The sequence below is a fragment of the Carassius auratus genome, unplaced genomic scaffold (assembly GCF_003368295.1).
Source record: "Carassius auratus strain Wakin unplaced genomic scaffold, ASM336829v1 scaf_tig00215810, whole genome shotgun sequence".
Lineage (NCBI taxonomy): Eukaryota > Metazoa > Chordata > Actinopteri > Cypriniformes > Cyprinidae > Carassius > Carassius auratus.
The window spans coordinates 353,332-374,108 of record NW_020528252.1 but is presented as its reverse complement, the minus strand read 5'-3'; the positions used below and the strand labels follow the sequence as shown (position 1 = coordinate 374,108).

The 20,777-nt window shown below is 37.3% G+C and overlaps 1 protein-coding gene across 2 annotated transcripts in view; it reads right to left on the bottom strand.

Annotated features, from left to right (window-relative positions):
* LOC113095944 (ephrin type-B receptor 2-like) overlaps positions 1-20,777 on the bottom strand; it is a 141,315-nt gene that overhangs the window by 20,317 nt on the left and 100,221 nt on the right. For both annotated transcript variants that reach the window (XM_026261304.1, XM_026261305.1), the window contains exons 4-5: positions 14,535-14,690; positions 12,185-12,520 (exon numbers count right to left, since the gene is read on the bottom strand). In XM_026261304.1, the coding sequence (XP_026117089.1) occupies positions 12,185-12,520; positions 14,535-14,690 (492 nt within the window). The remainder of the gene's footprint in view (positions 1-12,184; positions 12,521-14,534; positions 14,691-20,777) is intronic.

The following is a 20,777-nucleotide window of genomic DNA, read 5'->3' as shown; positions in this document are numbered from 1 at the left end:
AAAAGTTACAAATAAAATAAAATAATAAAACATAATTAACGTGTCACTTTGTTTATTGCTAAAATAAAATACAATTAAATTAAATCTAAATTTGTCTAGGCTGACTTCTGAAAAAAAAAAAAAAACATCCCCCATTTATTAATAAATGCAAAATAAAACAATGGAAAATATTTCAATGTGACTAAATAAAATAATAATAATAATAACAATTTAATAAAATCCATTGTGTTCATCTTGACTTCTACACAACGGAGAGTTATCCTGTTTATTACCAAAATAAAATAAAAATATATATAAGAAATGCCATTTCTGTTTCTGAATGTTTGCAATATGTGATTTTAATTTACAGTGCACAACAATCTCAAAAAATTACGATCAGACAATTACGTAATAATTGCTACAGGCCTAGACTGCGGTGTGGCAGCAGGTGTTCATTTATCCAAACATACTTATTGGAAAACATAGGACATAATGCTGAACAAGCTTTAGTCGTGTTGTCCCAGCCAATTAATAAATATATGCCAGAGGTTAATAAATGGCTTCCCAGGACTCTGAGCACTACAGGAGGGATTGTGAATCCTCTGTCAGTATGCATCGTCGTGCTCAGTCCAGCCCAGAGCTGCGCAATGAAAGACAAGCGACCTGCAGCATCTTGTCAACCTTAATGTTGGTATGCGGAGGATACCTCCAGCAAGCAGTCAGGCTTTATCAATGGGGAACCATACAGGCATCTTATTTAACATGAATATTTAAATTAAAGGGGACATCAGATTAATTTTTTTAAGCTTTTTTTTGCATATAGTCAGGTTTCTAGCATATGTGCTAGAATAGAAAAGCTGAAAAGAAAACACACAGTCAGTTTGTAATGAGCTGTTTGAGACTATGTCATCCAGCGAGCTGTTTCAGTTTACAGCTGCTTTCTATGTAGATAGCTAGATATTTGAATAAGACCACCTCCAAGCCATATACGAAGTCCACAATGGAAGGTGAACAATAGCTCATTATCATTTAAAAAGATATGCGCAGAAATGGGATGCTGTCATTAAAACCCTAAAGAAACATACCAACTTGTGAAAAATGAGCATCTGATATCCCCTTTAAAGGCTGACACATGCGCTTTGTGTGCTGCATTTATATCACGTCCAGCCTGTCTCTGGTAATCCAATCTGGGCTAATGCAAACAAAGTCAGAACATGTACAACAGCTCATTAGGGGTGAACATATGCTGATTTGAGAGAGCTGAGAGGCAGACTGTTAAGGTTTTCCGGTTACTGGGGGATGTTTTCCTCATTGCGGAATGACAGCCATCCATCACTGAAAGTTCCAGGGAATCACAGTTGAAATGGAAGGAAAACAGTAGAATCATGGGTAAGAAAGTGACAACTTAAAAAATCTCTTAGCTAAGAAAGTGCACTCACAGTCATGATTATCACAGCTAGTAAAATGTCCATTCTACTTTTGCTAAATTCCAGTGTTTACACACAATTGCTCTCTGTGATACAGTTGATGAGGACTATTTATCTGCAAGCCTAGATGCTTAACGTTTTCCTGGCAGGTGGAGTGTTTAGACACATTGGAACGATCACAGTATGCGCTGCACGTGGTCTCTGAGCGTGAGGTGCAGAAAACATCAGCATGAGGAATAGATAACTGTTGCATATGGGCGCTAAGATGGGATGGAACAGTCATGTTTAAAAGTTGGATGGAATAATAATGAGTTTATAGATACATACAAATCCAAATAGTTCAGTGGTTATTTAATCATCACGGTGCTGGGCATCACAATTTATATGAGCTATTCTACTGAATCTAGTATGATAAACACTTTGGTGTTTTGCACCCTTTATGACAATTAATCAATAGTTTCTGAATCCCAATTCCTGCCTTTATGCCAGTATATCTTTACTTAAACGTCTACAAGATATATTATAAATAATATATTGGGTTTACCGAGTTAATTCCACATAAGTCTTCTGGTCTTTAATGGGGCATGGTCTTGCATGTAAAAAAATAAAATAAAATAAAAAATAAATGATTGAGATCTGCTCCAATTGAAGCTGGTAAATAAGTGCCTCTTAGCCATTATAACAGCCACGTCATGCTGGATTCTATCTCAGAATCTTAAAAAATACTATGCACAAAATTCCAAACAATATAATGCATAAATGTGAAAAATGTTTTAACGTCATTTAAAGGTGATAGTTAATACTTTTAGATTGTTAAAACAAAATGTTTTTTAAATAAATGTGGTTCTTTTGAACTTTCCATTGATCTAAGAATTCTGAAAAATGCACAATCTTACAAAGTTGTGTTATAGTCAGTGATGCTCTCTATACTGCACATTGAATATCTTATTTACATCATCCAAACCAATCAAAAGGTGTATATATTTAGATGTACAGTATGCAGATATTTTTCAATTGATGTAAGTGTTTTTTGAGTAATAAATGGAAAGCAAATTATGTTTGTATTGCTTTATTCTATTTACTCAAAGGATCTCCAATTTATTCAGAGTTTTTTGATAATTCATTAAGTATCAACGGCTAAAAAGTAACTATTACTCTGAGTAGATTTAGTTTATGCTTAGTCTCACGTTAATCTTGAGTACCTATGGAGTAGTACTGCATTCTTCATAACTCCAAAGTGTCTTTAGTTATATCTGATTTATAAAAGACAGATACAGGTGCACTGCTTCTCTCCAGAAACAGTCGAGCTCCTGGAAGTGTGCCGTGGGCCACGAAGATGCAAAGATTTGCATAGCGACTGACTGTGACACCGACATTAATAAACAGGAACAAAAACTTTACTGACTTAAATTAAATATGACTAAAAAGTTCCAACAATATACATTCGATCCAGAATCGGATCCCGACAACTTCCATAACCTGAATGAAGCACTGGTGGGCGTGCTCTTGCGCTTGCTCTGATTGTGTAGGCACAATGCACAATGTAAGAAAACCCAAATTTTATGAATTCATACAGGGCCATACTCGAGAAAAAAAAAAAAAAAAAAAAAAAAAAAACTTTCCAAGCCTTACGAAACCTGCAGGAGTGTCTTTGGCACAGAAATACTTTGTCATACTCCCAACTAATTTTTTTGAGAGTTTAGTCATGCTTAGTATGAGAATCCAACTCTTACAGTGTATACTGAATTCATTAAATGATCAATTATCCCCTTTAAGTACTTTTTCACATCTGTACGTTCACTTGTAATTGAGTATTATTTCATTAATGTAACAGTACTAAGACTTGAGTACAAATTTTCAGTGAGTGAGCAAAGAATGTGTACCCAAAAGCTTGGATTAATCATCAAATAAAAGTCTCTGACTGATGTGGAATGTTCTCTCAGTCCCATTGGCTCTTCATTATGGGTCTGTATAATAGGTTTGGGAGGCATGTGGATCTCATTTGGAGTTGAGTTGTGCTGTGGAAGAGAGACATAGTGATTTGGTAATGTTGGTAGAAGTAGCCCTTGCAGGTCAGTGCTTATAAATTTCGTCCACCCCATTGACTCCCCTAGGCCCCTTAATGGCAAAACTTCCCCAAAGTGCAAGTTTTTCCCAGAACAATCTGACAGCAGCTGCTGTTCTTCTCCTGCAGGGGAACGTACACTGTGAGTATCCCCTATTTATGAAACTCATGTCAAAAGAGAGCCAGAAAGGTGGGGAAGAACCCACTACATTTGCATGTAACCTTTAGAATTTAAAAAACTGCAAAAATAAATAAATAAAAAGAGGTAGAGAGAAACAGTGCGTCTGGCAGGCGTCCCTATTTCCCATCTGTATTGGATTGCGGGGTTTATGTCTCCACAGAGTACAGAATTTCCAGTGCCGTAAAGCAGCGCACCCCTCTTTCAGTGCTTCAAGCTTTAAACCACCTGCACTGGGAAAGATTGAAACATTAATGTACTCATATACACACCATAAGCTGATTTAAAAATAGGCACTTCAGCGTCTTAAGAAGATTGCAGTAACTTACAGAGAGTTTGACTCTAATCTGAAGCCCTCTGTACAGTTTCAATGCTCTAAGAACTCTGGTGTTTAGATAACACCTGGGTAAGACTGCAAATGGCAGCTGTCCAATGACGTGCATTAGAATTCATTCTTTTATGCATATATGCATATGATGTATATCGACTGCTATTTGACAGATCTCACAATCTTCTCAGACAACCAGAGGACTGTTGGCACGTCATATCTAAACAAAGGAACCTGTTCAACTCTAGTTCTTTCTGTTTACAGAGATAAGGACAAATTATATTGACTCCCTCGATTTTGTTATCCTGCCATGACTTATTTGGGTCAAGGCGTCATATTTAAAACGGTTAATCTCAACTTGAATTTATGAATTTAATTGCATGCCATCTCTCAGCCTCATTAAACATCTGTAAATAGAACTAGAAGCACTTTTGTGTACAACTGAATTTTGTTAATACTGATTTCATTTGATTGATAACTTATTCTTCTGATTCTACTTGTTTTTATTCTATTGCTTTAATGATAATAATAATAAAAACTTATAAAGTAATTTTTTTTTTTTTCAATTTGACATAAAAACATACTTTTAATAAAGTTGCATTTGTGGCAAAATGGCATTACAAAGGTAAAAAAACACACATAATTCCCCTGTAGGTCATTTTAAGGAGTCAAATATAATCTCTTCATGAAAGGGCTAATTTTTTATTAATCAGAAAGAGTGCTGTACTCCTAAAAAGAGAAGTAACCGTAGATCCCCGAAAGGTTGTTTATTGTATATTTTAAAGCCTTTGTGATTTTCAGGGTCATATCAAACAGGGGTTTTACACAAATTACACTAGATATTTGTTTATTCTTATTCTTCAGAACATCATGAATAAATACTCCACTTCCAGCAATAAATCAGTATGTTTATTTAAGCTTTGCACCTGTCACTGTGGTACTTTGCTAATCCAGAATGATTACAGCAAAATACACTGTTCGTTGTAAACATTATTGGCCGTGATTAAATGAAAGTGATTTAAGCACAGAATCCATGTTATTTTTTATTTTGCTGCATACACAAAATGTTTTTAAGCATCAAAGCATTAAGCAATTTCCAAGCTTTCAAATTTACAACATTGCACTTATATTATCGTTTTTCCGGTACACATGCATAATGAAATGGATATTTTATGCACTGGTCACTGCATAGTCAAAAGCTCCAGCAGCCTGCCCTGCATACTTAAGAAGGCCTTTTCCCCTGGCTAATGCAAATGACACAGCCCTTGCTTTCCACCACTGACACCTGATGTGATTAGTATGCAACAGCATGTGACGGGACGGGAGCTGTGAATTTGGACTTTGCCAGTGCTCCAGGTGTCTGGTGTAGTCTCTTGACCGGCTGCCCCCTGACCCCACCTGGCACCTTCCATATGTGCCCTCTCTGCCACCTTCTGTCACAGTGCTCCCACATTGGCCACCCGCTTTATATTTATGATGCATGGCATGAAAAGGGGAGCCTTCTCGGGGAAAGATCAATGTCCGAGGTGAAAAAAAAAGCACAGGCTATTTCTTCAGCATTACAGGTGGCAATCTACATCCATCTGAATGCCTTACCAAAGTACTCACAAACTGAATATCGAAATAGACATCAATCTCGGCATTAAGTTCAAGAAAGTAAAGTACAAGAGTGCACTTCTCAATTACATGGCAATACAATCATCTAGCTCACTATTGCCACTTTCTCCGGAGGCTGCCGGTGGCATCATTGTCTCTGGTGGCCCGACGGGACTTCGCTAAAGCAATTCTGCAGATAATTAAGTCATAAATCTTCCACCAGCACCCGACAGTGCCCGAGCCAGATTACCAGACCCATCTCTTCATAATGTAATTCAGTCATACAATGATTCCCCCATCTGATAAGGAACCAATTCATTTTCTCAGGTATTAAGCAAAGGCTGACACATGTGGTACTCCTCACCTTTGGCTAATGAAATGGATAAACAAACTGTATCTGGGGTGTATAATGCTGAATTATGCAATAGAGTAACGGAGTGAGCTGGCAGACGGAAATGGCATATGGGTCGGTCGTTTATCTTGGTGTGCCAGACTCTGACGCAGAAAGCTACTGCCTGGGAGCTAAAGTTGCCAGGAGTTTGCCGTGATAGGCAACAACTGTTACACACAAACAGCGCTAGACTGGAAACATGCTAAGCAAAAATCTGACCATCTGTGTGTGTGTGTGTGTATATATATATATATATATATATATATATATATATATATATATATATATATATATATATATATATATATATATATATATAACTAGTTATAGTCCGAAAAATACGGTATGTGTGTGTGTATATATATATATATATATATATATATATATATATATATATATATATATATATATACACACACACATACCGTATTTTTCGGACTATAAGTCGCACCTTAGTATAAATCGCATCAGTCCAAAAATACGTCATGATGAGTAAAAAATATATATAAGTCACACTGGACTATAAGTCACATTTATTTAGAACCAAGAACCAAGAGTAAACATTACCATCTACAGCCACCAGAGGGTGCTCTACGCTGCTCAGTGTATGCTACAGGAGCACTGAGCAGCATAGAGCGCCCTCTCGTGGCTGGAGAAGGTAATGTTTTCTCTTGGTTCATTTCTCTTGGTTCATGTCAAATTAATTTTGATAAATAAGTCGCACCTGACTATAAGTCGCAGGACCGGCCAAACTATGAAAAAAAGTGCGACTTATAGTCCGGAAAATACGGTAAATACATTGTTTCCATCGATAGCTGTTATAAGATAAATGTACCACATACTGTAAATTTTACGCAAACATTTAAAACAGTTCTGAAAACATTCATTAAACTTCATTAAACAATTTTTACAGCGAGGCACTGAATTCAGGACATGGCAAATGAAGTAAAGCTCAACCACATGGTTCTTAGTAAATATAGTTGTCAGAATTGTTGATATTTAATTTCCATTGATCCATCTCTGCATGGGGAAGAACAGAAATATGTATAAAGTAGGGATGCACTGGTTGACCAGCCATAAATCGGAACCGGACGGTTTTTGGTTAAAATACGCGATCGGCAATCGGCCGGTTTTTGGTCTTTTTTCTTTTTTGTGTGCTCGCTTGCACAGAGTCACAAACTACATTATAATCGTTTGCTATGTCATTTGTGTGGAAGTATTTCGAAATCTGCGCGAGGGACACAGGCAGCCGATCAGTACTGGAAGTGCAGAGCTTTATGTCTGAGGCACAGATAGCAGGAAGCGATCAGCCGTTGGTGTAGTGGCGTACAAATAAGAGTCTTTCCTGCGCACTGAAGCTGCGCGAGGATATCTGTACCGGTCCGCGCCCTGAACACGCGTGGACTGTGAAGAGAAGTTCAGCTCAACTTCTCACGTGTTGGATGAGAAACGAAACGGACTAAACTGTGACAAAACTGAAATGTTTTTATTATTATTATTATTATTATTATTAGAACTTGCATACACGTTTGAAAAGCCAGAAATAAACGTCAGTTCTGCATTAGGATGATTATTTTTATTTTACTTAAAATTACATTTATTTATTTGTTTATTTATTTGATTTAAAAATCACCTGCTGTAGCACACTCAAAAAAAGTGTTCATTCATCCAATTAAAATATTTTAGGGTAATGATTCACATCTATATTTTTTTTACTTGAGACAATAAGTTATTTATTTTTCATTGGCTCAAGTAAAAAAATATAGTGAATCTTTACCCTATTTTATTTTTTTTTAATTGGATGAATGAAACGTTGTATCTTTGTTTTATTCGCACAAACATTATTTGATTTTAACATTTTGGAAAATGTATTTATATAGCATACTTTTATTTAGTCTCACTGGTAAAGACCTTTTTTTTTTTTTTAACCATATTTAAAACCTAAAATACTGAATGCTGATTAGGAAACATCTCATTGAATGTGTGTTGATTGTGTTGGTTGGATTGTAGAACTATGCAGTTGTTGTCTTTAATTTCACATGGTTACAGTTAATCTTTTAATTTAAGGACAGTTCTATGTAGTTTCAACCCAATTCAAAAACCAAAGCTAAATGCTGATGTCTGTACCATCTATGTTTGTATTGAATGTAGGCTACTTATTGTGCAGTTACTGCTGTTAATTTCAGATGGTTTCAGATGGAATCGGCCATGAAAAATCATGATCGGTGCATCCCTAGTATAAAGTGAAACTGACTGAGCCATGTGGCTCTTTGAATGACCCCTTGAGTGGCACTTCCTAAGTACTTTCCGACTGCGGGCAAATCACAAATCGCAGGTGATCTGTCACACACTGCTCGGATAAAACTTTCAGAAGAAAGCGACACCTGGGCGGATGTTTTCTATCCTTGCCCTGATAAATGCCAGTCTCAAATGCATGTGTGGAGTCAATTTGTGTTTACTTGATGACTGATTAACCTTACATGCCCTGTTGATGCAGAACTGCAAGGGACAAGGGAGGAAAGCCAAGTAGAAGGGAAAGATAGAAACTATCTTTGTGTCTCCAGCTGCCTGACACAGACGTGCACTATTACTATAGCTGCCCAGAGCTCAAAGCCTTCATTCCAGTTTGCCTCTGTAAAATTGGCTCAATAAAACATTGTGCCTTTCTTCAATGCGGCTTTGTTAAGCTTTCTGGTGACAAATAACTAAACCAATAAAGGCAAAGCATGCAGTTTTTGTTTAGACCTCTAAGGGACACTGATCCAGATTGCCTTTGCTGTTGATTATCATCACACTATTATGTTCATGGACACTTAAGCCACTTAATGTATGCACATCACTGTATTACAACAAATTATAAAACCAAGTGATTCAAAACCCTTAAAATTAGAGGTTGGCAGATATAAAAAAAAGATTCCTCTGCAGGGAAAAATGGCAGAAGGAAGTGAACCAAATAGTTTTTGCAGCTTTGCTCACTACTACATTCTGGGTCAATGCACAGAACAACACCAACCTGATACTTAGTGGGCAGTCCAGTCATAACTTATCAAGATCTGGAAAAGAACTCTCCAAGGCCGAGATCATAACACTCACTCCATAATAGCAGTGTTTACGGATTGTTCATCCCTTAATAAGTGTGCACGAGGACAGTTTAAGCCCATGATGTATCACACATAAATATAACTCGCGACCATACAGCCTACAAACATTCTGAGTTTTGCTCCTTTTGTCTGCTGTGCTTTTGGCCATTTGAGATGAGCTTCAACTGTATTTATTGTGTGTGAGATCGTGATGGACAGTTTGAAAAGGCCTTCCTGAACTTGTTGAAAACAATGCCTGAGAACAGAGAGAGAATACTGAGAGAACCGAAAATAGGAATTTCAATTCATCTGTCTACTGCAAATCCCATCATCCAGTCTCAGATCTAAAAGGGGGCCAAATATTATACATATATAACAAATATTTTAACGACAATCAATTATTTTCTTCTTTGTTTGCTTCTCTTGCAGAACATACCTCTCCTGTTCAGCAGACAGGCTTCAAAACTTGCTTAATTGATGCTTGCAAATGGAGACGGACAAAAATGCGCACACAAACTACTGCATGTACAAAATGAGAAGGGGGAAGCTCTAAGCCACCTTTGCTAATGAGGGGTGACAAGATGTTTATGTAACCCCAAAGCCCTCCAATCCAGATGAAATTAAAGGCCCGGACAGCCTGACCCAGGCGCCTCAGTCCTAGTGCCCTGTCCCAGCGAGCTGGAGTGAGTACTTTCACAGCTCCCCCTGATGGAGATCCTGGGCTGCTAATCCAATGTGACAGGTGGAGCGGGGGAAGAACGTCCCAACAGCAGGGAGGGACCCCAGAACGAAGAAAGCATGGGTTAGAGCAGGGCACTGTCAAATGAAAACATATGGAAAACAATCGTTCTATAAAAATTATAGAAAAGCAATAGTAATTCATTATGTAAAAGGTATTAAAGGAGCCATATCGTGGAAAATTGGATATTCCTTGCTCTTTTGAAATAAAATTAAGTATTCTAAGAAGACCAAGCCTAAAATTCAGTCCATTCACTGAAACATTATCACAGCTTAACTATTTAACATTATTTTTTATTAATTCTGGATATTTACAAACAATTTAAGTAACTTATAGCTAAAATTTAAAAAGCACATTATTGCATGGAAGTCCACATTTACATATAAACCCATACATTCAGCAACATGGCCCACCTTGATGTACCACTTAGGTTAGCAAACGACATCAACAATAGTCATGATCATCATCACAATCATTTAAAAATTGAATCTTAAACCTATCTTTCTGCACACTGTATAAAATATTTTACTTGTTCCTTTAACTTTATATTTATATGTTGAAATTTTCTAATGATTCTTACATATACTTCTGTCTATAGCTGTGATTTCAGTTTACCTTACAGTTTCATAAAGAAGATCAATAACTAACTATGATATCCTCACTTAGACTATCAAAATCTGCATGTTTAATTCTAAGATCAAAGAGAAGGGGGAGAATTAACATGCTAACCAGATGCTTTTGATGAAAAAAAATAATATAAATGGGCTAAAAAAGGTGAAAATATGGCCCCAAAATGGTTATTTAATAAGAAATCACATTTATCTTCTGTGATTAAATTGCCAGATGTTCTATGAAAATATATTGTAATTTTCACAACTAAAAACGTACTCTTCAGTAAAACCCAACATTTACCATATTGACAACACAATGCAAAAATCACATAACATAACCACCTATATTTAAACATTAATGACTAATAAAGGATCAGAAATCTAGTCAGCCCAGAATGTAAGCACCAAAGTACACCACCCAGGGCTGGTACTCATTTTGCAACCAATGAGAAAAAAAAAAGAATTATGTGTACTTAACATCGTGTGTTTAATTTTTTGGAATTTATACACAAAAATGACTGAAATTACCCCTTTTAAAAAATAATGGGGTTGAATAAAATGAAAAATTTAAATACAAATACTGAAATATTTAACAAAGACTTTTAACTTTTAATTGTAGTCCCAGTGTGCTTTTATGGGCAGTAATGTAACATAAATGTAAGTTTTGGGGAAAATGGCACAAATTCTAGGCGCTACTCCAAGAAGAATATGTGGACACATAAAGCTTGGGGGAAAAAAAGTTGGCTTTCGTTTCAAAGATGCCATTCAGTTGACTCAGTTGAAGCAAACCTAACCTAACAATCCTTCTGTTTTCAGCCAATCAGTCGTTTCTTGTTCAAAGAAACATTGAAAGCCTCATCATTCAGCTATCATGGCAGTTTCACATACGTTCACAAGTCCCCTAAATGTCTCAAGTGCACTCACTGTAACTGTTGAGAGACTTAATGTAAAAAGTTGAAGTCTTAACAGGATCCCCCTGTCAGTTTATGAGAGTGAGTCTGAATCCGCCCTTCATGTCTGAGACCTGCTGCGCGGAGAACACAACATATGTACATCTACTAAATCCTCATGCTTACTCATGCTTCGGGTCAAGAGTCTCGTCAGTTGTAAACACATCTCTTCCAGCATGCTTTCTGCACAACAGATTGTTTAAAGCCTCCCCTGAGCGATGCAAATGTTGGAAAATTGCTGAATTTTGAAGTTAGCGATGTGTCACAACCAATTAAAATCCTGTCAAATGCTAGAAAAAAGAGCTTTACTAGGCTAAAGCAGGGATGGGTTTGATCTGTCTGTAGCCAGCAGGGATGAGGAACATAAAATATTAGCTGTCTCTGTTCGAGCCCATAAGAGCTCCCAGTTCTGATCTGGCACGATCAACCGCACATTTCATAGAGACACTTAAAGTACAAATCAATGATGCAGCCCCTCTGAAATAATTGGAACACAGTAATCTAAACCACAATGGCATGAGTGGAAAAAAAGCAGATTTCTGTTGCCTTTGCAATGGCAGTGTTTGATTGTACGATGACTCCCAGCCATGGCTGCTGATTCAGGAGGGAGAAAAAAGGTTTTAATCAGTAGCAAGAAGCTGTTTTTCATTAGAAGTCACCATTGGCTGGAGAGATTTTAGGTTCCGGATAATCTGTCCCACAATGGTTTGGGTTTGATTCAACGTGCATCACGTAGAGTTTTTGGAAATTATGTCTAATCTCATGGTGACGTGGTGGTATGCGAGCCAAAGAGTATAATCAGGATGTAAAATAAATAAAAAACTGATGGTGTGGACTTACCAGCTTGGTTAGTAGTGATGTTGACTGATGCATATTGGGGTGAATAAGGGCTCTGGTCCGATACTCCATTGACAGCCTGGACTTCAAAGGTGTACTGGGTGTGGGCCAGCAGGTCACTTATGAAGACCCGGGTCTCGGTGAGTCCCAGCTGCCGTGGAACAAACTGCACGTTGTCCCCACATCGCGTGCAGCCCCCTCTGCCACCTCCGCAGCTCTTGCAGATGATGTTGTAGACCACGTCATCACGACCGCCAGTCTCCCGCGGAGGATTCCACTCCAGCATTAGTGACGTCTCGTTCACACTGGAGATGACGTTTTGAGGAGCCGACGGCACAGCTAGAGAAACACACAAGATGTACAAATTAATAATCTTTATAATTTATATATATATATATATATATATATATATATATATATATATATATATAGGTTTTAGTTTTTTTTTATAGTTTTTTTACTTAAAACTAAGAAAAAGTTAATCCGAAAGAAAAAATTATTTCCATCGGTAAATGATTAAAAGATTTTACATCTATATTAATGTTTAAAAGGGGAAAATATTATGAAAATATTATTTATATAATAATAATAATAATATTAATTGTGTTTTTGTTTAATATATATATATATATTTGTTTTTTTATTATTGTATTTATTTGTTTTTTTCTTCTGTATTTTTTGTCGTTCAAATGAAAAATTATTTCAGACTTGAGATACTGCTTTTAAAACAAATAAATAAAAATATAAAATCAAACCTTTATTAAAGGGAAATTATAGTGATAAATAAATGAAGGCAAGAAAATGATTAGGAAATATCTGTTAGATTTGAACCCCCAACACAACCCAAACCCAACGTTTGCTAACCACTAAGCCATGGCTCTGTCGACTTTGGTTTTCATCTTTGGAACTGATGGAACTTTGGAACTTTGGAACTGAGGGACTGAATAATACAATGAAAAATGTTTATGCATTTCAATGTGCATTTTCTCATGCATTGCCGTCAGACTAATTGAAATTACGGTAACAATGCACAAATCATAGGCTTATTTGGGTCTAGTCAAATTGTTCCTGCTCTGTTCCTGTGTTTGTAAACATCATTTGTGTTCGCTCATGCACACGCACAGTATGTTGGAAAGAGAGTAAGAACATCCCAAACAAATGCACCTCCAAGATCTCCTTCTGACTGACAGCCCAACTAAAACTAACAATACCCCGTGTTTATCTTCAGCCGGCATGTGCTCCCAATTACTCTGGGTGTTCCTCTCGGAGCATGTGAGGTAATCAAGAAACAACCCACTGCCTTTTGCCCTTTTAAAAAAGCTACCCCAAGATAGAAGGCCCCAATTGATTACTTTTTTTTTGAGCCATTAGGAGGCATCTCTGTCTTAAAACTACAGCTTTGTCGCACGCACAACCGTTTCTAAACATCCCATTCCCAGGTTGGTGGGCGGTAAAGGCTGCCGTTTCCTCTCTTTAATCAAACCAAGGCCCACTGAGCTTCAGCTCTGCGACACGATGCTGATCTCTTATTCACAACAGCTGCTCTCCTCCCAGGGCCAAGCTTTTGCAAATGGCTTTTGTAAAGAAGCGGTCTCGTTCTTCCCTTTCTTTCTCCTTCTTCTCTGCCCCCACCTTGCCTCTTTCAGGGAGAGACAAAAACATGCCACTCACAACAGCATAAGGGAGCTGTCTGCCACTCTCTCTTCATCTTCATGGTCTCATCTGTTTCAGTAATAAGGCCACAGGTCTGTTTTTTTCTCTGCCTGATCTTAAATCAGTCAGAATAAACAGAAAAGGCTGCTGTTTACATGTGGTGGAAAAAGAGGTGTGTTGTTGGCTATGCTGTTAGGATAATGACAATGAAAGTGAGCCAGAGGGGTTAGGCAGTAATCAAACTTTCCAAACTTTTTCTCATATGTAGCATATGTATGTATTGCCCAGTTTTGTGAATCCGTTTATATGGATTTTTCAGTGCAATCATGTGCAATTATGTACATTTATAAAATATATTTAAAAAATATTTAGTTAAATGATGCAGTCCATCAACAAGCTTGCATATCGTTTCTACAAATTATTTTTTCTATTTAGTGTAAATTTATTTTGAATTTAATCTAATTCATCTATTTGGGATTAATAATGTTGTGCAAGATATATACTCAAAGATTAAAAATACTTTTTAAAATGAAATATTTTTTCCATTTCATTTTCATACCAATACAATTATTATACTATTTCTATTATTCTGATTACAAGTACTGATTAAATTACAGGTATGAGTCACATTGAGAGTTTGGAAAATATGGTTCAAAGGTATGTTTTACATATAGATTGAGACAAAGCAGAGAAGACGCACTTGTGCAGGGCATCTCTAAGGGGTCCGAGTCTGTGCGGTAATATCCATTTCTGCAGACGCAGTTGGTGGCTCCGTTGTTGGTTGTGCGGCTGTTGATTGGACACTGCAGGCATTTCTCGTCACCTTGTGCTGTCTTGAAGAAACCTGAAGGGCATGCTGAAACAAAGATAGCAAAAGTGATGAGAAAAGATGAAGTGAAGTGAAGATGAAGAAAGATTAAGAACTTTTCAATATTACATGACTGCAAGGGCCAGAGAACAACTAGGAAGGCCACTGCAGTCAAGTTGAAACACATTTCACACATATAAAAAGAAGCACTATAGTCAGTTAAACATAGCATGTTCGGTATATAGAGCTGAATTATTTAAACCCTGAGCTCTTGCATGACATGCTAAGAGCATTCCACTTGTCATCTGCTCATTGATGTCCTGGCTTTTATAATTAATAGGAATATTATACAGAAAGCAAGAGGTGGTAAAAAGGGAGAATAAATGGAGAAAAAGGCCAGAAACATTCTACACAAGTACAAATACTCCGATGAGTGTATGTTTCATGTCTTAATGACTGTAACTCATCCTTTCTTCTTACTTTTTGCAGAATCTTGTAATTTTCACCTGTGACACCCTACATTTTGGTTGGTTCTGGAATCCCTCCCAGAATTCAATGCACATGTAGAGTGTCAAGCACTGTTTTTTAATCTGTTCTGGCTGGAACAGATGTGTAAAAGAGTTCGCTCCAGGTAACACACACAATGTCTTACTATTTTCCCAGAACCCGCATCTGACTGTTAAGGAAGTCTTATAATCAAAATGAAATGGCATTTACAACCATAGATTTTGAGTGAAAGCGCGGGACTTGATTTCATCCATAGGGAATTGACTGAATTGTGAAAAGTAGCCTCCAAAGCCAAAATGAAGCTAGAACTGATTGCAAGTTTGAGGTGGAATGCACACACTTTGGGCTGTGGAGGTAATGTTCACCCTTGAGAGCATCTCAACATAATGGTAATGCTTCTTTTCAAATTAACCATTATTTTCTGCTAATGCTGCTTTTGACCTCTATTATGTTAACTAGGCATTAAAGAAGTCACTTTGTCCTTGTATTGAATTCACCCAAGTTGATTTTCACTAAATTATGTGTTTTATGTTCAGCTGAAGAGAGTTTGGTATGCCAAAGCAGCAGAGTTTTAATTTTCAGGTGAACTAACCCTTTAAGACCAGGATTGTGCATTAAGAAGATCATTTTTAATTTCATGTCGACTATTTTTATGTTTGCTGTTTTAATTGCAGTTGGTTTACCAGAGAGCAGTGGTGTATTTTCATGTGCACATGCCAGAATTCCCTGGAGGCCTTTCAGACCAGGAGAGTTTTCATATCCGTACCAAACAAATAAAACACTTCCCAATGAGAGGAACAAGCACTTGACCAGGATGATCAGTACATTGCCATGGAATACGTCCCTCGACACTAACCCAACCCTGAGCAGAAGAGAAACCAGAGCCAGCAACGTAACACATCAACACAATTCTGGAAGGGAAGGCCGTCTAGGTTTGCCAAGTTTGAAAAACCCTGTCACCCCGTACATAATGGGCGACCTTGCTTCCACGGCAAATGATTTCAACACACCTTCAATATCTGAACCGTTTTAGGGGCGCTAAAAACAATAAAGTGCATACGCTCGGCCTCCATAGTTTAAGCTGGCAATCATAGCAAGGATTTGCGCAGCGGGCCGGCCAAGGAAAATGTCTGTCGACTGGTTTATTTGGAGAAATCAACTCCAGTCAGGGTTCAGCTGTGCTCTTAAACACGCAAAAATAAGCCGGACTGTACATCCGTTGAGGCGGTGAGATCACATTCTTGCAGCTCAATTATAGGGACCAGAGGTTAACTGGTGCACAGTGGTCATTAAAGGGTGTCTGTTATTTCAGTGAAATGTTTCAGACAGAAAGGGCGTTATTCCTCATTTCCCCTCACCTGCTCACCCCAGACCGTCTTTCTTGATCCCATTTCAACACCCTGGCAAACCATAGGACCGGCTCAGCATCCAGGAACACTTTAGATTTCCATACATGGACACACGAATACATGTTTTTACATTCCCTCTTGGCACTCAACACATCCACACTCTTTTTCTTATTCCAAAACACCCACACGCTTTCTCCCTCTTAAGAGTTTAAGCAAACTTAGTCTTTCCCACATCCAGCTGTCAGGTCTCTATAAGCCTCCATCAGGAAACCAACAGCCCAGTTTCCCAACACACACACACACACACACAAAATGCAAAATCATGGTTAAATATCCAAGAATCCCAAGTGAAAAAGAATATAATAAACATTTAGAAATGGACTGGTGGAAAAAATGCTCAATGTGAAAGCGATAGAGCACCTCAGTTTAATATTAGATTTGGCATGTTTTTCTTTTCAAATGATTTATGGCAAAACTAGCCATGTGTAAAGTGAAATATGAGGCTTGTGTGTTCAGAGAACGTGTCATTGGAGTCACAGAGACAAGCACAACTGCAAAGCTTCACGATTTAGGATGAAACTTGGATAGAAAGGTAATAAAAAACTGCAATGGGAAAGAGACTGGACCCAAATAGACTGAGACAGAGACAAAGACAGGAAGATGCAGCAAAGTGCTTAAAATAAATCAGCCTTTGTCCTATTAATTTATTCAAAATACAATAAAAATTCAATTAATACATAACAATGAATTAAATATACAAATTCATTTTATTATATTTCTGGTGGGCATAAGGTAAAAAATGTCAGGGTGACACTGCCTTGATATAAAAAATATATTTTATGACAATAAAACTTATCTATCTATCTATCTATCTATCTATCTATCTATCTATCTATCTATCTATCTATCTATCTATCTATCTATCTATCTATCTATCTATCTAACTATCTATGTATATATATATATAAAACTTCTGTTAACAAAAAACAAAAACAAAAAAGTCATGTGGTGCAACCAACTTGCAGAAAAAGCAAAATATAGAATATCATAAAGAGGATCCCTGCAGACCCTAATACTGTATGTGCAAAAGTCAATACATGTCACAAACTGTCAGATAATATGACCTTTTATGAGATGGTTAATTCAGGTTGCACGATATCATCTGGTGTGACATATTTTGTTTTTTTGTTTTGTTTTTCGTCATTGACCTATCAGCAGTTGTCTTAACACCTAATATTGTAGGTTGACATACTCTAACTAATGCTGAAAGGAAAATTGCACACCTTCCCAAAAAAAAAAAAAAAACTGAGATGGGTCCGAGCCTCCCTCTACAAACTCTGCCAGCATCCTAGAGAGAGCTAGCTTATGCCACACTGAAGAAGGAATTGAGAATCTGTGCCTGACTCCACCACTTGCTGTCTGGGCATGACCTTGCATGTCTCTATACTTGCTTCCAGATGGTTCCATCCAACCAATGGATATAATCAGCTGTGCTGAAATCATGGGGACTGTGCTGAATAGGGCTGTTGAAGCATACAGCTTAGCTTGCAGACCTACCCTGTATGGAGGAATGCAATTTGAGGATGAAGAGAAAAAGTGTCTGTAGCCCCAGGGATGATAGAACGCCTGATTAAAGAGCACATCAGTACTTTGATACAGCTCACATCCAGATTAGAAAATATCATGTTGTTTGATCACAATGTTTCTCTTCCAAGCTTGGCATGAAAAAAAAAACAAACAAACAAAAAAAAAATAATATATATATATATATATATATATATATATATATATATATATATATATATATATATATATATATATATATATATATATATATATATATATATATATATATTTGATGGAAGTGATGAAGTTATTTCAAAATACTTCTCTTGCTTAAAAAATATGCTTATTTCTAGCATTGATTTACAACAGCCGGTCCAAGCTGACCAGCATGTTCTTTAAGCTGAAGTTGCAGATTAATAGTTACAAATGTGTAAAATTACATTCACATAAACGAATGGTTAAAAATGTATACAATATATTTACTTTATATACATATACAACTGCCTTAATTCCTCGTGGCATATATTCTAAGGGGCCCAAAGTGTGCCAAGAAAATATCTTTGAGACAAGACAAGATGGATCCATGCTTTCAAATTCTGACCCTACCATCTGAATGTCGCATCAGAAATTGAGACTAAACGTTTTTCCAATCGTCTGTTGCCCAATTTTGGTGAGCCTGTGTGAATTGTAGCCTCTGTTTCCTGTTCTTAGCTGACAGGAGCAGCATCTGGTGTGGTCTTCTGCTGCTGTATCACATCTGCTGCAGGGCTCGACATGTTGTGTGTTCAGAGATGGTATTCTGCATACCTTAGCTGTAATGAGTAGTTACTAGAGTTACTTTGGCCTTTCTATCATCTCTAACCAGTCTGCATATTATCCTCTGACATCAACCAGGCATTTTCATCCACACAACTGCCGCTAAATGGATATTTTCTCTTTTTTGGACCATTCTCTGTAAACCCTCGAGATGGTTTTGCATGAAAATCCCAGTAGATCAGCAGTTTTTGGACAACGATTCCATGTTCAAAATCACTTAAATCCCCTTTCTTCCCTATTCTGATGCTCGGTTTGAACTTCAATAAGTCGTCATCACCACATCTAGATGCCAAAATGAACTTGAGTTGATGCCATGTGATTGGCTGATTAGCAATTAGTGTTACCAAGCAATTGAACAGGTGTAACTAATAAAGTGGCTTGTACATACACATATTTATGGGCTTTTCATGCCTTAACTGTGAGAGGACAGTTGACAGGAAAGTGTTGAATGGAGAGAGGAGAGCAGAATAGATGAATGACCACCAGGAAGAAATCAATGAAACAAAATGGGCTGATGGCACAATACAGCTGTGTGCATTGTCATATCTGCCAAGTTCAAGAGTCTATAAAAAAAGACTAGTAATGTAAAAAAAAAGAAAAAAAGTATTTAAAATGTCCCTTAGGTCTGCTCTAACATGTACTCTATATGGCAGTCAAGAAACCACACTGCAAAATGGGTTGATGGTGCAATAGGTGGCACACTGTGCATTGTCCTATATCCTAAATTTAAAGGTTTCTTGTGTCCACACAAACGTTTATTTATTTTTTGCAAGGGTCAAAGGAAGTTATTTAATACGGTGCTAAGAATATTGTGTGAAGAAACCCAACATTCTTATAAAATGCAAATGCATTTGTATAATGAAAAAGTGTCATGTTTGACAATCATTGAAAAATCACCAAACATCCGCCATGAAAACACACTTCTTATATAATAAATGTATCTTCACTAAATTCTTAATTTTCTATTAGGGAAAACTAAATAGAGGCAGAAGTCTGGAAATGCAATTATTTCTTTTTTGCCCTATAGATTTCCAGACCTCAAAATTACACAAATCAAATTGTATACCTTTCCAAATTGCATAGATATCCTGTATAAAAGTCCATAAGGCTCAAAAGTGCGCAGAGTTAACTAAACCCCCAAAAACTGTCAATCTAGTCCAGATCACATCAAAGAGGTTCAAGACCTGCCGTCGAGAACTTAGTTGCTGAATTTCAGTGACTGTTGAGAAGCAGAGAACACAAACTGCCTGGTGCTCTTTCAAACTTTGCCGTACTTGTGTTTATTGCCTCTAATAACATGTGCAGACCGAGGAAAAGGTAGCAGTGGCATAATGTCAGGCTTAGTGGGCTGTGCGAGTAAAATCCCATTGTGAATGTATGCTCGGCTGCCAGAACGCTAGTCATGTTTTATTACAGGTAATTCGCTGGTGATTTCAAAGATTGCCAGAGCGTTTTCATCCCAGCCTGATTTACGTAGGTGCTAAATTTGGCTGCATGTGTGCTGGGGCTGGTTGATAGCAGGGCAGGAATGTGTGTGTACATGTATCGGCGTATATGGCTCTTCCAGCTGCGTACACTTCAGGAGCCAGCAGTGCACACAATGGCAAAGCATCTCAGGCTAACATTTCCATCATGGCTAACTGGGCGTTATGCGGGATTTTCTACAGCCACTGCTGGGTGTACACACTGTCTAATACAGCTAAAGTCACAGTTGTTAAGAGAAAAAACACATAACCTGATCACTTGTGTATATGCAATGAACATTTGTGTACCCCAACCCATACACAGAGTTAGATATCCTTTCTTTTCCCAACAGAACAAAATGTATCTTCTTTGTCTGGGGTGACTGTAGAAGAGAAAAACTGCCCTCCCTTTTTTATGCTGCCTGTCTATTCAG